Source organism: Macaca nemestrina, chromosome 2 (assembly GCF_043159975.1).
Source record: "Macaca nemestrina isolate mMacNem1 chromosome 2, mMacNem.hap1, whole genome shotgun sequence".
Taxonomy (NCBI): domain Eukaryota; kingdom Metazoa; phylum Chordata; class Mammalia; order Primates; family Cercopithecidae; genus Macaca; species Macaca nemestrina.
Window position 1 is genome coordinate 148,904,013 of NC_092126.1, and position 21,174 is coordinate 148,925,186.

General features: G+C 42.2%; 2 protein-coding genes and 1 pseudogene across 13 annotated transcripts in view; 2 read left to right on the forward strand and 1 right to left on the reverse strand.

The window, feature by feature from the left end:
- Window positions 1–21,174, forward strand: part of LOC105477686 (FA complementation group D2) — a 76,868-nt gene that overhangs the window by 24,572 nt on the left and 31,122 nt on the right. For 11 of the 12 annotated variants that reach the window (XR_984883.3, XR_011620230.1, XM_011734320.3 and 8 more), the window contains 12 exons: window positions 391–534; window positions 1,717–1,851; window positions 3,426–3,557; window positions 6,542–6,652; window positions 13,994–14,103; window positions 15,855–15,915; window positions 17,194–17,313; window positions 17,751–17,824; window positions 18,130–18,276; window positions 19,098–19,198; window positions 19,569–19,684; window positions 20,920–21,028. Coding sequence is in view for 10 of the 12 variants with exons in the window: in XM_011734320.3 (XP_011732622.2) it covers window positions 391–534; window positions 1,717–1,851; window positions 3,426–3,557; window positions 6,542–6,652; window positions 13,994–14,103; window positions 15,855–15,915; window positions 17,194–17,313; window positions 17,751–17,824; window positions 18,130–18,276; window positions 19,098–19,198; window positions 19,569–19,684; window positions 20,920–21,028 (1,360 nt within the window). In the remaining 2 variants the exon portion in view is untranslated. Of the gene's footprint in view, window positions 1–390; window positions 535–1,716; window positions 1,852–3,425; window positions 3,558–5,953; window positions 6,512–6,541; window positions 6,653–13,993; window positions 14,104–15,854; window positions 15,916–17,193; window positions 17,314–17,750; window positions 17,825–18,129; window positions 18,277–19,097; window positions 19,199–19,568; window positions 19,685–20,919; window positions 21,029–21,174 lie in introns of those variants that run through there. The other variant, XM_071092206.1, reaches the window with a different exon arrangement.
- Window positions 9,785–10,428, forward strand: LOC112425905 (large ribosomal subunit protein eL19-like). The gene has a single exon (XM_071092208.1). It carries the CDS (start codon window positions 9,822–9,824, stop codon window positions 10,308–10,310), a length of 489 nt encoding a protein of 162 aa, XP_070948309.1. The 5' UTR covers window positions 9,785–9,821; the 3' UTR covers window positions 10,311–10,428.
- Window positions 10,996–11,456, reverse strand: LOC112425913 (cytochrome c-like; annotated as a pseudogene).

The following is a 21,174-nucleotide window of genomic DNA, read 5'->3' on the forward strand; positions in this document are numbered from 1 at the left end:
CGGCCTGCTCTGTATTCTTGTATTTTTTTGTTGTTGTTTCCTTTTTGTGGAGAACGGGGTCTTGCTATATTACCCAGGCAGGTCTCCAACTCCTGGGCTCAAGCTATCCTCCCGCCTCTGCCTCCCTGAGAGCTGGGATTACAGGCGTGAGCCACTGCGCCCGGCTGCTCTGTATTCTTGAGAGGTACTAGTGGTTAATAGTTGTGGCACTTTATTTCTCTGAAAAATATTTCTGGGTTTTGTGAAAAGTGTAGATACTCCCAGGGGAGTGTGTGGAACAAATGAGCATTATCCATTCTGTGTTTTAACAGGGAAAAGCTGCTGTTTAATTGTAGCGAATGTACTGATTTGTTAACTGTTTTTCTATTATTGCATATTTATTGACAATAGGTGTTTGACCTGGTGATGCTTTTCATCATCTATAGCACCAATACTCAGACAAAGAAGTACATTGAAAGGGTGCTAAGAAATAAGATTCGATCAGGCTGCATTCAAGAACAGCTGCTCCAGAGTACATTCTCTGTTCATTACTTAGTAAGTGTCAGAGACTATTGATCTTTAATCTAAAATGGAAAGCTTTATAGCTCCCATGTAAAATTTTATCTTATTTCAGTCCATTGTTCAAACCCATTGAGATTTTTGAATTTTATTTTTGCATTAATTATTTTAATTGTCTATCTCAATGCAGTTTGCAACTTTGACAAACTGACCGTCCGTATCCTATTTAAGTAGCTTACAAAAACCTTGAGGGGTAAAGGACCAGCCTGTAGAAACTAGTAGAAACGTAAATATGAACCTATTTGAACTATCACTCTTTGGCCATTCAAAACTGGAATTTAGGTGATAATTCCTCTGGAAATGTAAATTATTCAAAGTGGAATTTTATAAGCTGGGAATAGTGTTTTGCCAGCTGAACATTCAGGGTATTAACAGTATAGAACTTAGAAAACTGGATGGACCAGTCGTTTGGGGTTTGGGTTAGGAGCTAATGAGAATACCTCATTGGGTCTTAAATTTTACATTTAGGTATAGATTTAGCAGTTGTATTATTTTATCTTGCAGTTCTTTCTGTGTTTATTTCTGCCAGTTGTATATGTTTTGGGCTATAATTTTCTAGACACAGAAACTATATGTGATTTTTCATTGTATTTTCCCCAATAAAGCATTATACCCAGCTGAGTATAAGATTTTTAAAACTTACGGTATCAATAAAGAAGCTATGTTTATTAACTGGTTAGTCTGGGTCTATTAATGTCTATGTATATTGCATTATTGGTAGGGTATGATCACTTCTCTTCTTGATCTTCTTTTAAAAAAGATCAGTTTAGTTAGCATTGAACCTTATAGACCAACTTCAAATTATAAGCAAGGTGGAACATCCCTGGGGGGTAGTGTGATTGCATGGGGAAACTGGAATTTAGAAGAGCTGGCCTCCAATCCCAAATTGAGCAGATAGGAACGTACTATTAGGCTTATAATTTAACTTCTTTGAGCTTAAAGGTCAATTATTATCCAAACGTGGAATCCCATTGATGCTGAGAGTAATCTCGGAATGCTGAAGGATTATTTTTGTGTAAAGCAAAGATTAAGATTTCTCAAGTTAAAATGAGAGTTAGAGAGAAGAAGTCTGACATTCCAAAAGGATAAGCAACTCTTAGCTTGTGTACTAACTGCTTCTTATAGCTCCTTTTCTCTCTCTACTCTTCCCCACTCAAGGTTCTTAAGGATATGTGTTCATCCATTCTGTCGCTGGCTCAGAGTTTGCTTCACTCTCTAGACCAGAGTATAATTTCATTTGGCAGTCTCCTATACAAATATGCATTTAAGTTTTTTGACACGTATTGCCAGCAGGTATGTTGAAGCATTTATTTTGGCAAGGAGGGAACAGGGGAAGGGAAAATAATCTGATGTTTATTTTTTGTTGATTGGAACTTACTGAAGGGGAAGGAACTCTGAACTGGGACTTAGGAAAGCTCAATTCTAGTCCCAGCCTTGATGAAATGAAGAGACTTGACTGGTGGATCTAACTCTGTGTTCTGAGCTCTAAAATTCTGTCTGAAATTAAGATCCAGATCTATTTCAAAGCATGAGACACTTGTTTTGTTTTGTTTTAAGACGGAGTTTTGCTCTTCATGTCCAGGCTGGAGTGCAGTGGCGTGATCTCGGCTCACTGGAACTTTCGCCTCCCAGGTTCAAGCGATTCTCCTGTCTCAGCCTCCTGAATAGCTGTGATTAAAGGCACACACCACCACAGCTGGCTAATTTTTTGTATTTTTAGTAGAGACAGGGTTTCACCATGTTGGCCAGGCTGGTCTCGAACTCCTGACCTCAGGTGATCTGCCTGCCTTGGCCTCTCAAAGTGCTGGGATTACAGGCATGAGCCATCGGGCCCAGCCAAGACACATTTTAACAGCATATATCCAGAGAGGAGGGACTGTATTTGTGGAAAATGTTTATGAAAGCAAGTAAAGAACAGTGTCTTATTTTGTGTTTTTACATATATTCTTCCTATTATTGACAATGTTAAAACACATTTGAATGGAAATTTTAAAATGAAGATTTGTAAGAAGATTTTAAACATTTAAAGTAGAGCAGTAGTTGCAGCTAACATGAGGTAGCTGCTACAGTTGAGAATATAATTCTGTTATGACTATTACACAGTGACAGTATAAAGGGAGAATGGCATCTAAGACATTTTTGAACCCTCTTAATGTCTTAGAGACCCTATCATGATCCATGTTTGCTTGGAAACATGCAAGTCTAGCCTGTACTATATAAAGAAAACCTTTAAAGCTTTTAGTTCCTTTTTTTTTTTTTTTTGAGACGGAGTCTTGCTCTTGTCACCCAGGCTGGAGTGCAGTGGCCGGATCTCAGCTCACTGCAAGCTCCGCCTCCCGAGTTCACGCCATTCTCCTGCCTCAGCCTTCCAAGTAGCTGGGACTACAGGCACCCGCCACCTCGCCCGGCTAGTTTTTTGTATTTTTTAGTAGAGACGGGGTTTCACTGTGTTAGCCAGGATGGTCTCGATCTCCTGACCTCGTGATCCACCCGTCTCGGCCTCCCAAAGTGCTGGGATTACAGGCTTGAGCCACTGCACCCGGCCGCTTTTAGTTCCTTGAGTGCCATCATTTTGAGAAATTTCAACTGATCTTGTACAACCTCAACTTGCAAAGGGTAAAATTTAACCCATGTGGGAACAAGAAAGAGGAAAACTATGCCAAGGAGCAAAATCAGGAGGGCTTAGGTAGTGCTCACCGACAAATCTCCTGAAGCCAACATTAATGAAAACTAGATAATAGATGATGGGATTGGGTTGATTGTGATTTTAATGAAGTAGAGATTGGAGAGGCCTTGGGGGTGAATCCCTTTAGAATGGCCATTCCATATTTTGTTTTACATTGTCCTGTTGACTCTCCTCTGTATAGGAGGTGGTTGGTGCCTTAGTGACCCATATCTGCAGTGGGAATGAAGCTGAAGTTGATACTGCGTTAGATGTCCTCCTAGAGTTGGTAGTGTTAAACCCGTCTGCTATGATGATGAATGCTGTCTTTGTAAAGGTATCTTATTGGCTTCTTTTACTTTAGATATTGAATACTGTAATTGGTGGGAGGAGGTGGGAAGGAGGTGAGATGATGGGCAAGTAATATAAATAAAAAGTGACTATCTATGTGTTGATTCATTCAGCAAACACTTCTTTATGCCTAACCTACAGGCTAAGCTTTATTCTGGGTGCTGTGGGTGTAAAGTAAGTCCTTGCCTTTGATGTTAAAGGCTAAGACACCTAAGCAAGTCACTATAAATACAACATGGTGAATTCTCTGGTAAAGTACTATAGCTAAAACAGAGCAAGAATAATTAAATTTAGCCTGGGAAGCTGGAGAATTCTTCAAAGAGACTATTTGAGTGATTGCTGAAGGATGGGAATGACTGACAAGAGAAAGTATGGGAAGTGCGTTCTAGGCAGAGAAGAGATTGAGCAGAAGCAAACTGGTGCCCAAGTCAGTGGTATGACTGAGGAATGAGAAGCAAACAAGCATGACTGGAGAATAGGATATATATGGAGAAGAGTGATGGGAGGCGAGGCTGCTAAGACATAGGACAGGCCCATTTGCAAAGAGTCTCAAATAACATGCTAAAGAGTTTCAACTTTATTTTCTAGACAATGGGGAGCTATTACCAGTTTTTACACAGAGTTGACTTAATCTGCTCAGCATTCAGAGATAACTCAGTAGGCTATATGGTGGGTGGATTAGAGACTGCTGAAAGGGTCTAAGGGAGTGAGAGTAAGGGCCAGATTTTACTCACGGGAATGTAGAAGAAATGATGGCTTAAAAGACAGTTTGGTGTTAGAATTAACATGACTTGGTGACTGTTAAGAATATGTTGCAGGTGTGGTGGCTCATGCCTGTAATCCCAGCACTTTGGGAGGCCAAGATGGGCGGATCACGAGGTCAGGAGATTGAGACCATCCTGGCTAACACGGTGAAACCCCGTCTCTACTAAAAACACAAAAATTAGCTGGGCGTGGTGGTGGGCACCTGTAGTCCCAGCTACTCTGGAGGCTGAGGCAGGAGAATGACTTGAACCTGGGAGACGGAGCTTGCAGTGAGCCGAGATCGTGCCACTGCACTCCAGCCTGGGCGACAGAGCAAGACTCCGTCTCAAAAAAAAGAAGAAGAGAGAGAATATGTGGCAATGAGAAACAGGAAAACTAGGTCCTAGTTTTTCGTGTTAGGAAACCAGGTGGATGGTTGTGCTATTTCCGGAGACCAGGAGGGGAGTGTGTCTTCTGTAGGAAGTATGATGAGTTCACTATGGGATAGCCACATGTAGATGGTTAGTGGATAGTTGGAAATTCTGGTTTGGAACCCTGTGGGGCACCCTTTGGTGGAAGATTTAGTTTGGGTATTCAGAACCATATAAATGTGAGCTCAACTGAGGTAATTTTGAGGCAGAAGACCATAGAAGCTTAGAAGAGGACAGCTGGGCACGGTGGCTCACGCCTGTAATCCCAGCACTTTGGGAGGCTGAGGCAGACGGATCACCTGAGGTTGGGAGTTCGAGACCAGCCTGACCAACACGGAGAAACCCCCTCCTCTACTAAAAATACAAAAATTAGTCGGGCATGGTGGTGCATGCCTGTAATTCCAGCTACTCGGGAGGCTGAGGCAGGAGAATCATTTGAACCCAGGAGGTGGAGGCTGCAGTGAGCTGAGATCATGCCATCACACTCCAGCTTAGGCGAGAAGAGCGAAACTCTGTCAAAACAAACAAAAAAAGAGCGAGGGATTTATCTCAGTGCTGGATACTGTAGAGGTTGAAGATGGAGCAGAGGCTATTGTCTTTGGCAATTATGATACCTCTGGCAACCTCTGAGAGAACAGTGTTAATTGAATTATAAGGTTGGAAGCCAGAGAGCAGTAACTTGAAGACTTGGGGAATAGAGTCAATGTTGAGAAGCATCAAGGAGGACAGAATAAGAAAAGTAGCTTGAGAAAGAAGCTAATTGCAAGGGAGATTTTTTTTTTTTTTTTGAGACGGAGTCTTGCTCTGTCCCCTAGGCTGGAGTGCAGTGGCGCGATCTTGGCTCACTGCAAGCTCCGCCTCCCGGGTTCACACCGTTCTCCTGCCTCAGCCTCCCGAGTAGCTGGGACTACAGGTGCCCGCCACCACGCCTGGCTAATTTTTGGTATTTTTTGTAGAGACAGGGTTTGACCGTGTTAGCCAGGATGGTCTCAATCTCCTGACTTCGTGATCTGCCTGTCTCGGCCTCCCAAAGTGCTGGGATTACAAGCGTGAGCCACTGCACCTGGCCGCAAGGGAGATTTTTTTAGATGAGGAGGCTTGAGATTGCTTGTAGGCTGAGAGAAAGCATTCAATAGAGAAGAAGAAATGGAGATTTTTCAGAAATTAATTAAAAGTTTTCAAAGCTGTTTTATTACTTTATCCTCAGACAAACCATGAAAGGTAGTATAGCTATTATTATCGCCATGTTACAGATGAGAAAAGCTGAGACATTTCCCACGGTCGCAAAGTAAGTAGTTTCCTTGTGACTCCTTCCAGATCTGTAAAGAAAGGAGAAATAATTCATGGAGTAGAAGCTGGGAAGGGATGATATGGCAAGGAATAGGGTAAAGACATAACTTTTGGTAGAATATCGTTTTCACTGAAAAAAGGGGAAAGGTGGAGGTAAAGAATACCGAGAACTGGGAGGTGCATTAGAATGACTAAGCAGTAGACGACTAAAGCCCAGGATGGTGGTTTAGAGTGAAGAGGATAACTTTATCTTTCCTGATAGTTAGTTCCTAGTCTCTGATAATAAGAGACTTAGAAAGCTGGAAGAGTTTTCTCAGTTTATTTCCAGTCTATCAAACCTTTGGGCTCTGAGCATAGCTTTTAGAACTTGAGCTTTTAAGGGAGCTAAAAAGTTTTAGATACCTGGCTGTCTATGTGTGCCTCTTTTACAGGGATTTTAATGTTTTGATTTTTAAGAGAAAAATGTTAGCTGCTAGCCTCATTGTTGGCATCATTTTTTCCACAGGGCATTTTAGATTATCTGGATAACATATCCCCTCAGCAAATACGAAAACTCTTCTATGTTCTCAGCACACTGGCATTTAGTAAACAGAATGAAGCCAGCAGCCACATCCAGGTAAGAGGCAATGTTGGGAAAGATTTTTTTTTTTTGAAATGGAGTCTAGCTCTGTCTCCTAGACTGGAGTGCAGTTGGCATGATCTCGACTCAGTGCAACCTCCGCCTCCTGGGTTCAAGCAATTATCCTGCCTCAGCCTCCCAAGTAGCTAGGACTACAGGCACATGCCACCATACTCGGCTAATTTTTGTATTTTTCCTATTTTGTATTAATTTTAAACCTCTTTACTTGAAATTTGCTAGGAAAAAAAACCAAACAAGCAAATGATAGATTTGCTAGTGTATAGTAGTGGAAATAGCCATAGTACCAGCATTTTTAAATTCTTACCACAAACATTAAGTGCCTATCCTGTGCCAGGCACTGATATATTAGATCATCTGCCCTCGAAAAGCTTTGTTTATTAGGGAAGAGATGGGTCTGTGATCAGATAACCATGAAACTGTTCAGGTTCTGAGTGCAGTGGGGACACAGAATTGCCTTGTTTCCTAAGAAACATCTCCATCTAATGTGAACTTCACGTGGGCTTGCTTTCGTTTGTGGACACCATTCACTGAAAAAGGCAGGCTGTAATCCCAGCACTTTGAGAGGCCAAGGCAGGCGAATCACATGTCTGAGACCAGCCTGGGCACCATGGTGAAACCCTATCTCTACAAAAACATACAAAAATTAGCCAGGTGTGGTGGCATACACCTGTAATCCTAGCTACTCAGGAGGCTGAGGTGGGAGGATCCATTGAGCCCAGGGAGTTGAGGCTACAGTGAGCCATGATTGTGCCACTGCACTCCAGCCTGGGCGAGAGAATGAGACTCTATCTCTAAATAAATAAATAAAACAAAAGGAAGAGATTAGATTGGAATCATAACTTGTAACTCGTTTGTATCTTTAGTGCTACCTTATGGCAATAATTCATACTGGACTGTGGCTTTGAACAACCAGCATATTTTTTATCTTTTTTTCCCCCTTTCTTGGATCCCCGGTCAGCAAATTTTTTTAATTAAAAAAAATTTTTTTTGGACTAGGTAATATACATGTGTCATACAAAATTCAAAACATATAGAAGGGTATCCAGTGAAAAATAACTCTCACTTCTTCTCTCCTCTAGGCACCTGGTTTGTCTTCCACTTTATAACCTTCTGAGACGTTCTCAGAATTTACAAATTTGTATTTACCTGTAGTTTCCTTTCCCTTCTTGTTCTACATCTTACCTTTTGCATTTAGCAGTTTATTTTGGAGATTCCTTCAAATCAGCAATATAAAGCTACTTCATCATTGTATTTTATTTTTGAATTTTGATAAAATATACATAACGTAAAATAGAATATTTAAGCTGTTTTTAAGGGTACAATTTAGTAGCATTAAGTATATTCACAGTGTTATACAACCATTACCACTATCCATTTCTAGAACTTTCTGATCGTCCCAAGCAAACTTTGTACCCATTAGGCAATAATTTACCATCTTCCTCTCCCCACCCTTAATAATCACCAATCACATTCTGTCTATGGATTCGTTCATTCTAGATGCCTCATATAAATGGAATCATACGATATATATCCTTTTGTGTCTCACTTATTTCACTTAGCATAATATTTTCAAGGTTCACGTATGTTGTAGCATGCATCAGAACTATATTCCCATTACAGCTGTAATAATTCCATTCTTTGTTTTCGTTATTGTTTTGTTTTGTTTTGTAGAGACAGAGTCTCACTCTGTCACCCAGGCTTGAGTGCAATGGCACAATCTCGGCTTACCATAACCTCTGCCTCCTGGGTTCAAGCAATTCTCTTGCCTTAGCCTCCCAAGTAGCTGGGGTTATAGGCGTGCACCACCATGCCTGGCTAAGTTTTATATTTTTAGTAGAGATGGGATTTTGCCATATTGGCCAGGCTGCTCTTGAACTCCTCACCTCAGGAGATCCACCTGCCTCGGCCTCCCAAAGTGCTAGGACTGCAGGCGTGAGCCACTGCGCCCAGCTCCCATTCTTTGTTTATAACACATTTTGTTTATCCATTCATCCATTGATGGACTATTGGGTTGTTTCCACCTTTTGGCCATTTGAATAATGTTGCTGTGACCATTGGTTTACAAATATTTGTTTGAGTCCCTATCTTCAGTTCTTTAGGGTATATTTCTAAGAGTGGAATTGCTTGATCATATGATGACCATATGTTTACCATTTTGAGGAACCACCAAACTGCTTTCCATAGCAGCTGCATAATTTTACATTCCCACCAACAATGCATGTAGGCTCCAATTTCTCCATATCCTGGCCAACATTTATTTTCCTTTCTTAAAAATTTCTTTTGATTTTTATTAATTAATTAATTTAAAAAATTATTTTTTTTTTTAGATAGGGTCTTGCTCTGTCACCCAAGCTGCAGTGCAGTGGCGTGATCATATTTCACTGCAACCTGAAAATCCTGTGCTTAAGCAGTCTTCCCAACTCAGCCTCCTGAGTACCTGGGACTACAGGTACCTGCCACCACGCCAGGCCCTATTTTTTAATTATAATCATCCTGATGAGTACGAAGTGGTATCTCATTGTGGTTTGATTTGCATTTCCTAATGACTAATGATGTTAAGCATCTTTTCACGTACTTCTTGGCCATTTCTATATTTTTGTAGAAATGTCTATTCAAGTCCTTTACCCATTTTTGTTTGTTTTGTTTTAGAGATAGGGTCTCACTCTGTCACACACTTTGGAGTGCAGTGGTGTGATCTTGGCTCACTGCAACCTTCACCTCCTAGGCTCAAGTGATCCTCCCATGTCAGCCTCCTGAGTAGCTGGGACCACAGGTGCGCACACTACCATGCCCAGCTAATTTTTTTGTAATTTTGGTAGACATGAGGTTTCATCATGTTACCCAGACTGGTCTGGAACTCTTGAGCTCAGGAGATCCACCCACCTCTGCCTCCCAAAGTGCTGGCATCACAGGCACGAGCCACCGTGCTCAGCCCTTTGCCCATTTTTATATTAGGTTTTTGTCGCCATTGAGGTATAGGAGTTATTTATGTATTCTGGATATTGATCCCTTATCAGATATATGATTTGCAAATATTTTCTCCCATTCTATGGGTTTTTACTCCCTTGATAGTGTCCTTTGATGCCCAAAAGTTTTTAGTTTCAATAAAGTCAAATTTATCCCTTTCGCTGCTGTGGCCGCAGCCATGAGTATGCTCAGGCTTCAGAAGAGGCTCGCCTCTAGTGTCCTCCGCTGTGGCAAGAAGAAGGTCTGGTTAGACCCCAATGAGACCAATGAAATCGCCAATGCCAACTCCCGTCAGCAGATCCGAAAGCTGATCAAAGATGGGCTGATCATCCGCAAGCCTGTGACGGTCCATTCCCGGGCGCGATGCCGGAAAAATACCTTGGCCCGCCGGAAGGGCAGGCACATGGGCATAGGTAAGCGGAAGGGTACAGCCAATGCCCGAATGCCAGAGAAGGTCACGTGGATGAGGAGAATGAGGATTCTGCGCCGGCTGCTTAGAAGATACCGTGAGTCTAAGAAGATTGATCGCCACATGTATCACAGCCTATACCTGAAGGTGAAGGGGAATGTGTTCAAAAACAAGCGTATTCTCATGGAACACATCCACAAGCTGAAGGCAGACAAGGCCCGCAAGAAGCTCCTGGCTGACCAGGCTGAGCAGGTCTAAGACCAAGGAAGCACGCAAGCGCCGTGAAGAGCGCCTCCAGGCCAAGAAGGAGGAGATCATCAAGACTTTGTCCAAGGAGGAAGAGACCAAGAAATAAAAGCTCCCCTCTTTGTCTGTACATACTGGCCTCCGTGACTACATAGATCAGCCATTAAAATAAAACAAGCCTTTATCTGCTAAAAAAAAAAAAAAAGTCAAATTTATCTATTTTTTTTCTTTTTCTTTCTTTTTTTTTTTTTTTTGAGATGGAGTCTCACTGTATCGCTAGGCTGGAGTGCAGTGGCGCGATCTCGGCTCACTCCAACCTCCGCCTCCCAGGTTCAAGCAATTCTCCTGCCTCCGCCTCCCCTGTAGCTGGGACTACGGGCACATTAACAACCCAGTTAATTAACTACCCAGTTAATTTTTGTATTTTGAGTAGAGATGGGGTTTCACCATGTTGGCCAGGATGATCTCAGTCTCTTGACCTCATGATCTGCCTGTCTCAACCTCTCAAAGTGCTGTGATTACAGGCGTGAGCTACTGCGCCCGACCTCCATTAAGTTTGAAGATGGCAGTCGCCATCTTTGTGAAAAGTTGAACATTACTAACGAAGTCTAATCATATTTTTAGAAGGGGTAAACAGTGATACCATTTACTGAATTGGAATTACTATTAAAATTCAAAAAACTGAAAATATTCATTTAACCACAAGCCAATCTTAGTTTTAAATGAGGACCACCCAACAAAATATTCTGTCAGTCATTCATGATCTGAATTCTGGTATATGAGATCTATTAAAGTATGGTACACATAAAAAAGTCATGAGACATTTGTTTTGTAATAAATAAGGCAGCGGCCAATTATTACTCATTAGTAGCTTTTTTGAGATAAGTTATCAAGTCTGCCCCTTCTGCCTTCTTAATTCCGGCAAAGATCATTTTTCTTTTTGGGATTCTCCAAATACTCCATCAGTTTATCCTGTCCCCAGGTGATGCCTTTGTTCTTCTTGGCGTCTGTGTAAGAGAATCCAATGGCCTGACCTGTCTTCCGCGCGAAGAGACCATGGAGATTAGGCCCAGTCTTGTGCTTGCCTCCCTTTTCTACCGTGTGGCACTGGACACACTTCTTAACAAAAATCTTCTTTCTTTTCTCAACATCACCCATGTTTAATCTCTTTTTCGTCACTGACGCCCCAAAGGTTGCCACTCCAAAGCTATGCGACCCACACTCTATCAATTTTTTTTCCTGTGTTGCTTGTCCTTTTGGTTGTCATGCTTAAGATACCATTGCAGAATCCAAAGTCATGAAGGTTTTCTTTTATTTTCTTCTAAGAGAAAGTTTTAGCTCTTAAATTCAGGTCTTTGATCCACTTTGTGTTGATTTTTGTATATAGCATATTTTAATATTTTAAGGATTTAACTTCATTCTTTTGCAGATGGATATCCAGTTTTTCCAGTGCCATTTGTTGAAAAGATGGTCCTTTCACCATTGAAATGATTTTGGAACCCTTGTCAAAAATCAATTTGTCACATATATGAAGGCTTATCTTTGAACTCTGTGTTCTGTTTCATTGGTCTATATGTCTGTCCTGCCATCACCACACTGTTTTGACTACTGTAGCTTTGTATTAATATTGAAATCAGGAAGTGTGAGCCCTCCAACTTTGTTTTTTTTCAAGGTTTTGGCAGTTTGGGGTCCCGTGAAATTCCATGTGAATTTTGGTGTGGATCTTTCTATTTCCGCAAAACGTGTTGTGGGACTTTGATAAGGATTGTGCTGAATCACTTTGAATGGTATTGTCATCTTAACAATATTGAGTGTCTTCCAGTCCACAAAGACAATAGCTCTTTCCATTTGCTTATGTCTTTAAAGTTTTTCAGCAATGTTTATTTATTTTATTTTATTTTGAGACAGTGTCTGGCTCTGTCACCCAGGCTAGAGTATAGTGGTGTGATCCTGACTCACTGTATTCTTGACTTCCCAGGCTCAGGTGATCCTCCCACCCCAGCATTCCGAGTAGCCAGGACCTCAGGCATGCACTACCACAGCTGGCTAGTTTTTGTATTTTCTGTAGAAACAAGGTTTTGCCATGTTACCAGACTGGTCTTGAACTCCTGGGTTCAAGCAGTTCAGCCGCCTCAGCCTCCCAAAGTGTTAGGATGACAGGTATGAGCCACTTCACCCAGCCTTGCCTCCATGTTTAAATCTTTACCTGAGTATTTTATTCTAGTTCATTATTTTAGCTGAGCAGTCATCAACGTTATAATTTTCATATCCTTATAGAAATAATAATAAAAGGTATTATTGGCCGGGCGCGGTGGCTCACACCTGTAATCCCAGCACTTTGGGAGGCCGAGGCAGGTAGATCACGAGGTCAGGAGATCAAGACCATCCTGGCTAACACAGTGAAACCCTGTCTCTACTAAAATTACAAAAAATTAGCCAGGCGTGGTGGCAGGCACCTGTAGTCCTAGCTGCTCGGGAGGCTGAGAAGGGAGAATGGCGTGAACCCAGGAGGCGGAACTTGCAGTGAGCCAAGATCGCGCCACTGCGCTCCAGCCTGGGTGACAGAGCAAGACTCCATCTCAGAAAAAAAATAAAAAATAAATAAAATAAAATAAAATAAAATATATTATTATTGAATGTCTGTCATGTGCCAGGCACTGTTCTATAAGGTTTTTTGTTTTTTTTTGTTTTTTTGTTTCTAATTTAAGTTCTAGGGTACATGTGCGCAACGTGCAGGTTTGTTACATATGTATACATGTGCCATGTTGGTGTGCTGCACCCATTAACTCATCATTTACATTAGGTATATCTCCTAACGCTATCCCTCCCTGCTCCCCCGACCCCATGACAGGCCCCGGTGTGTGATGTTCCCCTTCCTGTGTCCAAGTGTTCTCATGTTCTAGAAGTTTTTTATGATTTATCTCTAATCCTTAAAACAACCTTCCCCATTTCAGGCCGGGCACGGTGGCTCACACCTGTAATCCTAGCACTTTGGGAGGCCAAGGTGGGCGGGTCACAATGTCAGGAGATCGAGACCATCCTGGCTAACACGGTGAAACCCCGTCTCTACTAAAAATACAAAAAATTAGCCAGGCGTGGTGGTGGGCGCTTGTAGTCCCAGCTACTCAGAAGACTGAGGCAGGAGAATGGCGTGAACCCGGGAGGCGGAGCTTGCAGTGAGCCAAGATGGTGCCACTGCACTCTAGCCTGGGCAACAGAGTGAGACTCCTTCTCAAAAAAAAAAAAAAAAAAAAAGACTTCCCCATTTCACTGATGTAAAAATTAAAACTTGGAGAGATGAATTGACTTGCTAAAGACACACAGGGCTAGTTATGGTGGTTCACACCTGTAATCCCAGCACTTTGGAAGGCCAAGGCGGGTGGATCACCTGAGGTCAGGAGTTCAACACCAGCCTAGCCAACATGGTGAAACCCCATCTCTACTGAAAATACAAAATTAGCCGGTCGTGGTGGCAGGCACCTGTAATCCCAGTTACCCAGGAGGCTGAGGCAGGAGAATCGTTTGAACTTGGGAGGCAGAGGTTGCAGTGAGCCGAGATTGTGCACTCTAGCCTGGGCAACAAGAACAAAACTCCCTCTCAAAAAAAATAAAAATAAAAAACAGTAAACGATAAAAGCCATACCTTTTGCTGTGCCATTCCAGCATTTTCATCTTTCTTCATCATCTCATTGCAGGATGACATGCACTTGGTGATAAGAAAGCAGCTCTCTAGCACCGTATTCAAGTACAAACTCATTGGGATTATTGGTGCTGTCACCATGGCTGGCATCATGGCAGCAGACAGGTACACATGGAAATTCTGACTTCTGTGGTCTGAGATCAGTTAATCTTGCTAACAAACGAAGTGTTACATCTCATAGACATCATTTTAACAGTAGACGTTGCAACTATGAGAGAAATGAGCAAATGTGTTTTGCTACTTTTACATGTTCTGATCATGACTGTATATAATACCATGTATATTTTTTGCTGGATTGTGATCCTAGCTATTACAGTCTGTTGTTAAAAATTAAGGATTGCCTAGAGGTAAAATTCTAGAAATCTTTACACAAAAAGGGAGCCCTGATTCTTTTAGAATGCGTTTTTCTTTATCTGCTCCTGATATAGGCACTAGACAATGCAGGTGTCTACATTGCTGTGTCATTCCTGTTGGGAACTTTATACATTTGGTACAAATAAGATCTTGTGGATTTCCTCTTACCTTGTTCCTTGAGTCCCCATTTGTAGAATCTAAAGACATATTGGTTTGGGGGCTTGATAAGATGTTGCTATTACAAACCAACATTGGATTTCAGTTCATGCTCCTTGGAAATTATTTTCTGAGACATCAGGAGACATCTTTAGAATCCACATTGTGGAATCCTAATTAGGGAAAAGGAGTCAGAGTGGTGGGAGCAAAGAAAGCAAAGACAAAGTATGTAAGTCTGCCTTTTTTCATGGTGCAGGACATGCAGCCCTCTGCACCCAACTTATCACCATACACCTGCAAGTTGGCTCACTGCAATTTTGGCATTATCAGTACTGCACAAAGCCCTCTTCAGCATACAGCATACATCATAAGTACTACTCTGTAAATCCCCAGCAAGCCTTTGTTTCCTTGCAGTCAGCTCCTCTATTGCTGGCTGCCCATTGCTTTCTTGCAATGTATTTTTATACTTTCTCTAAGAAATCTTGTCTTTCTTTACCTACAACTGTCTTAGTAAATTCTCCCCCTAACCCTACCCCAGCCGCCACCGGCTCAGATAGTCATTGCTCCCCTGTGACACACATTAATAATGGGAAGAGGTTGCAGAGTGTATTGGTTAAGAGTTCCTTCACTGAAGCCATACTGCTTGCCCAGGGTCAAATTAGCTGAATTACCTTGGGTAAGTTACTTTATTTCTCTGCCTTTATAGACTCACATCTGCAATAAGGATAATAATAGGATTTACCTCATAGAGTCGTTGAAATGTCTAGCACATAACATACACTAATTAAGTGCTTCCTCTAATTATTGCTAATTTGCCCTTAAAAAATATGTACAGAAAAGAGAAAAGAAAAAAATATATAAAATAACCATCCTTTGCTCTAATCTGTATTTTGTATGGACAAAATAAATACTCTTCTCTGTCTGTATGCACTTTTATCTTTACCCTACCCTAGGGAAGTCAGAAATCTTTTTTTTTTTTTTTTTGAGACGGAGTCTTGCTCTGTTGCCCGGGCTGGAGTGCAGTGGCCGAATCTCTCAGCTCACTGCAAGCTCCGCCTCCCGGGTTCACGCCATTCTCCTGCCTCAGCCTCCCGAGTAGCTGGGACTGCAGGCGCCCGCCACCGCGACCAGCTAGTTTTTTGTATTTTTTAGTAGAGACGGGGTTTCACCATGTTAGCCAGGATGGTCTCGATCTCCTGACCTCGTGATCCGCCCGTCTCGGCCTCCCAAAGTGCTGGGATTACAGGCTTGAGCCACTGCGCCCGGCCGGGAAGTCAGAATTCTTAAACTTATTGGCAGTTGCTACAAAATATTACAAAAATGAAATTAAAATGCTTTCTTTTTAGAACTGAATCATGTAGTTTGACCCAAGAGAGAGCCAACCTGAGCAATGAGCAGTGCACACAGGTGAGTTCTTTTCTTTCTTTTTTTTTTTTTTGAGAGAGCCTCGCTCTGTCACCCAAGCTGGAGTGCAGTGGCAAGATCTCAGCTCACTGCAACCTCCGCCTCCCAGGTTCTCAGCTCACTGCAACCTCCGCCTCCCAGGTTCAAGCGATTCTCCTGCCTCAGCCTCCAGAGTAGCTGGGATTACAGGCACACACCACCATACCCGGCTAATTTTTTATATTTTTGGTAGAGATGAGGTTTCACCATGTTGGCCCTGCTGGTCCTGAACTCCTGACCTCAAGTGATCCACCTGCCTTGGCCTCCCAAACTTCTGGGATTATAGGTGTTGAGTCACCACGGCTAAATTTGTATTTTTAGTAGAGACGGGGTTTCACCATGTCAGGGTTTCGCTATGTTGGCCATGCTGGTCTCAAACTCCTGATCTCAGATGATCCGCCCCCATCAGCCTCCCAAAGCACTGGGATTACAGATGTGAGCCACCACTCCCAGGCTGGTTGCATTTATTTCTATATCCATTTAATCTCTCTGATTATAAAGTCTTAGCAAGAAAGATATACCATGTTTATGGAATAACAGTTTGGTTGAAGCATGGGGACAAATAAGTATATAATTGGAAAGTGGGACATAAAGCTAGTTCAGGCAGGGCACGGTGGCTTGCGACTGTAATCCCAGCACTTTGGGAGGCCAAGGCAGGAGGATCACTTGAGGTCAGGAGTTTGAGGCCAGCCTGAACAACATGGTGAAATCCTGTCTTTAATAAAAGTACAAAAGAATTAGCTGGACATGGTGGCAGGTGCCTGTAGTCCCAGCTACTCAGGAGACTGGGGCAAGAGAATTGCTCGAATCCGGGAAGTGGAGGTTACAGTGAGCTGGGATCACGCTACTATACTCCAGCCTAGATGACAGAGCAAGACTCCGTCTCAAAAGAAAAAAAGAAAAAGCTAGTTGAGAGAGAAAACCGAGAGCCTTGCATGTAAAGCAATACATTTTTATTTCATTCTTTAGGCAGAGGTATTCCTTAAAGGTTTCTTAGCATGGAAATGGCAAAATCAAAGCTTTGCTTTAGAAAAATTAATCTGGCTGCAGTGTCTGACAGATTGCAAAAGGGATGATATCAGAAAGAGACAAACAGGTCAGAACATTCAGGAAAACTTCAAGTGAGAAGTAGAGCTTTGCCAGTAAAATCAGAAAGTGAAAAAAACAGTCTTGAATGGGGCGAATGGAGTTTGGGAAGGATTGGCAGCTCAAGGTTTAAACCATTCTTCCTCTTTGCTCCAGGTGACCTCCTTGTTGCAGTTGGTTCATTCCTGCAGTGAGCAGTCTCCTCAGGCCTCTGCACTTTACTATGATGAATTTGCCAACCTGATCCAACAAGAAAAGCTGGATCCAAAAGCCCTGGTAAAGCCAATTGTCTTTTCTTAAAGCAATAAAGCATGAGAGCTGCTTTACTACACTCTTCAGGTCTTTCTGTTGCAGTGTGAAAATAGATCATCCTGTGACCTCTCCTAAATTCTAACTGCGAAAGGCTTTTCTGCCCTACCCTGTCTCAGGGCTCTTCTCTGAGGCTTCCTTCACTTAATAACAATAGTAAAGAAGAGATTGACTTTGTTAATGATGATGGCTACTATCTGTCTGAGAGCCCTATTCTATGGTAGGCCTTGTGCTAAGTGCTTTTTATGCACTCTCTCTTTTCTACTTCACAAAAATGAGATATTTATTATTACTTTCTTTTTAGAAATGAGAGAACTGAGACTTAGAAAGGTTAAGAGTAATTTATCTAGGGCTTACAGCAAGTACACCCTGCACTGCCCTTTTTGTTTGTTTGCTTCCTGAAGGAATGTGTTGGGCATACCATCTGCAATGATTTCCAGGATGCCTTCGTAGTGGACTCCTGTGTTGTTCCGGAAGGGTAGGTATTGTTTACCTGCTGGCTTGGTTGTACTGGTGAAGTTACATCAATTCTGTCAGTAGCTGATACAAACTTCAGAATACCCTTGACCTCAGCCACAGCTGCCCAGTCCCACAGCTTCTTTCCTGCCAACCCCAGCACCCCTGCACCCTTAGCTCCAAAATTCCTAAAAGTTTCACTGTTTGTTCTTCTATTTCTAATTTCTCCCCATGATGTTGTATTTGAAATTGGTTTGCTCTAGTGGTTTTCCCTGTAGCCTTGCGTATTCCTGAGCTGCTGCATCAGATTCTGGTTTTTCTCCGCAGTGACTTTCCATTTCCTGTGAAAGCGCTGTACGGACTGGAAGAATACAACACTCAGGATGGGATCGCCATCAACCTCCTGCCGCTGCTGTTTTCTCAGGACTTTGCAAAAGATGGGGGTCCGGTGACTCCACAGGAATCAGGCCAAAAGTCAGTATAGTTTTTCTTTTCTAAACCTGTTAGTGTTTTGAATGTTCATGGGGAATTCCACAGTTCTTGGTGGGGAACTTGAGTCAAAAAAGTTTCTCTCAGGACAAATGGTATTTGGAGAGCTTAGGGAGGATGCGGCAGATTCCTTGGTTTTTCTTGGACCCTTGGCTTGAGATTTATATTGCCTTGTGTGAGCCAACAGATATTCTGAGATTACCTTCTTTTCTGTATCTTATTCTTTCCCTCCCTTGAACATTCTGTGCTACCTCTGCCTCTCTTACATTCTCTTTCTATCTTATTTCTGGTTCTCCTAACACATGGACTTTCATTCCTCATACCTCTGCCTTCCTATGATTCAGCTCATTATATTTATTTTCTTAATGGAGCATCCATTAAGTTCCTTGCCATTTATTCTTAAAAGTAGACACTTGTTTTGAGGAAAATTCTTAAAAAGTTGGTAGCCGGGCATGGTGGTTCATGCCTGTAATCCCAGCACTTTGGGAGGCTGAGGCGGGTGGATCACTTGAGGCCAGGAGTTTGAGACCAGCCTGGCCAACATGGTGAAACACCGTTTCTACTAAAAATACAAAAATTAGTCGGACAGCGTGGTGTGCGCCTATAATCCCAGCTACTCAGGAGGCCGAGGCAGGAGAATTGCTTGAACCTGGGAGGCAGAGGTTTCAGTGAGCTGAGATCTCACCACTGCACTCCAGCCTGGGTGACAGAGCAAGACTCTGTCTCAAAAAAAAAGTTGTGCTTCCTATGTACGTAGAGTCGTATACCTATTAAGTGTGGTCTAGAAATTTATTTTTCCTTCTCAGATTGGTGTCGCCACTGTGCCTGGCTCCCTATTTCCGATTACTGAGACTTTGTGTGGAGAGACAGCATAACGGAAACTTGGAGGAGATTGATGGTCTACTAGGTATAGGATGAAGTCATCAGATCCTTTCTTCTTTGTACTCTTTCTTTGGTAAACTTAGGGAAAGGGCATATCAGTACATGGTATATGTGGGAAGGAATAATTTTTTAACCTTAACAGAGTAGTTTAGCATTGGAATTCCAAAGACAAAATAGTGCATACAGAATCCCATTATGTTAACAAATAAATTGTTACAAAAACTTTCTAATTATATTTGTTGATTGCCATATGATATGCAAATATTTTAATCAAATCTTGGCCTTCAAATATGAGTTAAAGGGGAAAGTAAATAGCAAGCAGAGCTAGCTCCAGAGGCAACCTCCAGGTTTTATTGGCTTGCACTAAAGGTAGTTGGAAATGTTTGTTCTCTCAGATTGTCCTATATTCCTAACTGACCTGGAGCCTGGAGAGAAGCTGGAGTCCATGTCTGCTAAAGAGCGTGCATTCATGTGTTCTCTCCTATTTCTTACTCTCAACTGGTTCCGAGAGGTAAGCAGAGTTAATAGGATGTTTCACTTATTGTCCGTAATTTTTCTCAAAACTATTTTCTTAGTTCTCGCAAGATTCCCTAGAAGTCTTCACCAAGCACTAACCCCCCTGTGCTTCTCTAGCTGTTATATCCCACCACTCTCCAATTATATGATCCTCCTTATGTAGCCAAATCAGAATACTTAGAATTCACTTCACATTGCCCACGTTTTATTTCCTCCAAGCTGCCTTCTGCCTAGAATGACCTTCTCACTTTCTTCACTGTAGAACTGCTGTCCATCCTAGCACAGGCATATGCCTATGGTTTTGATTCAGTGAGTGGTGGTAGTTTCCCTCCCATTAGAACATATTTGTGTTTAGTGATAATGACAATGATGACAACACCTTATGTCTCTATCTCACTGACTTCCTCTCACATGTTATTTCAGGAATGTTTATGCACTTGAATGAGCTTATTTGATTACCACATCTCTATTGTGATATGGGCAGGAATACTATTGTCCTCATTTTACACAAATGAATTTCAAGTATAGGGAGTTCAAAGTCATTAAAAATTTTTAAGTACTTACACTGTACCAAGTGCTGGACTCATTTCTTTATGAAGAAAATCTTAGAAAGGTTAAAGACTCAGCCAAGGTCACACAGTAAGGAGCAGAATAGAACTTGTTTCACCAAATTATGTGCTCTCTGGCTATTCCAGCTTGTAACATAACTAGTAATAAATAAAACTAGGGTCACAAGCCTAATCTCCTTCACTTTTTGTTTTTTTGAGATGGAGTCTTGCTGTGTCACCCTGGCTGGAGTGCAGTGGCTCAATTTCGGCTCACCGCAACCTCCGCTTCCCAGGTTCAGGCAATTCTCCTGCCTCAGCCTCCCTAGTAGCTGGGATTACAGACATGTGCCACCATGCCCAGCTAATTTTTGTATTTTTGGTAGAGATGGGCTTTCACCATGTTGGCCAGACTGGTCTCGAACTCCTGGCCTTAAGTGATCCTCCTGCCTTGGCCTCCCAAAGTGCTGGGATTATAGATGTGAGCCACCGCGCCTGGCTGAATCTCCTATATTTTGGCCCAGAAATTTTTTTTCTCTATATCACCTTGCTGAGGACAGTTCTATTACAGACTAAACTCAAAGATCCTGCTTTTCATAGACATCTCTCAGCTCTGGATAAATAATACAAACAAGGTTAAAATCTGAACATTTGGAAGTATGACAGTGTAATTTGTACTTTGCAGATTGTGAATGCCTTCTGCCAGGAAACGTCACCTGAGATGAAGGGGAAGGTGCTCACCCGATTAAAGCACATTGTAGAACTGCAAATAATCCTGGAAAAGTACTTGGCAGGTAAGGGACATGTCCTATACTGGTAGTCCTACTAGGCCAGTAGTGAGGCAATAAAGCGCTTAGCTTTCCCTGATACCAAAACCAGACAAAGATACATCAAAAAAGAAACCTCAGCTGGGTGTGGTGGCTCATGCCTGTGATCCCAG

Bases quoted from the DNA above. Each gene is read 5' to 3' on its own strand.
- LOC112425905 (XM_071092208.1), top strand. From the start codon at position 9,822: ATGAGTATGCTCAGGCTTCAGAAGAGGCTCGCCTCTAGTGTCCTCCGC.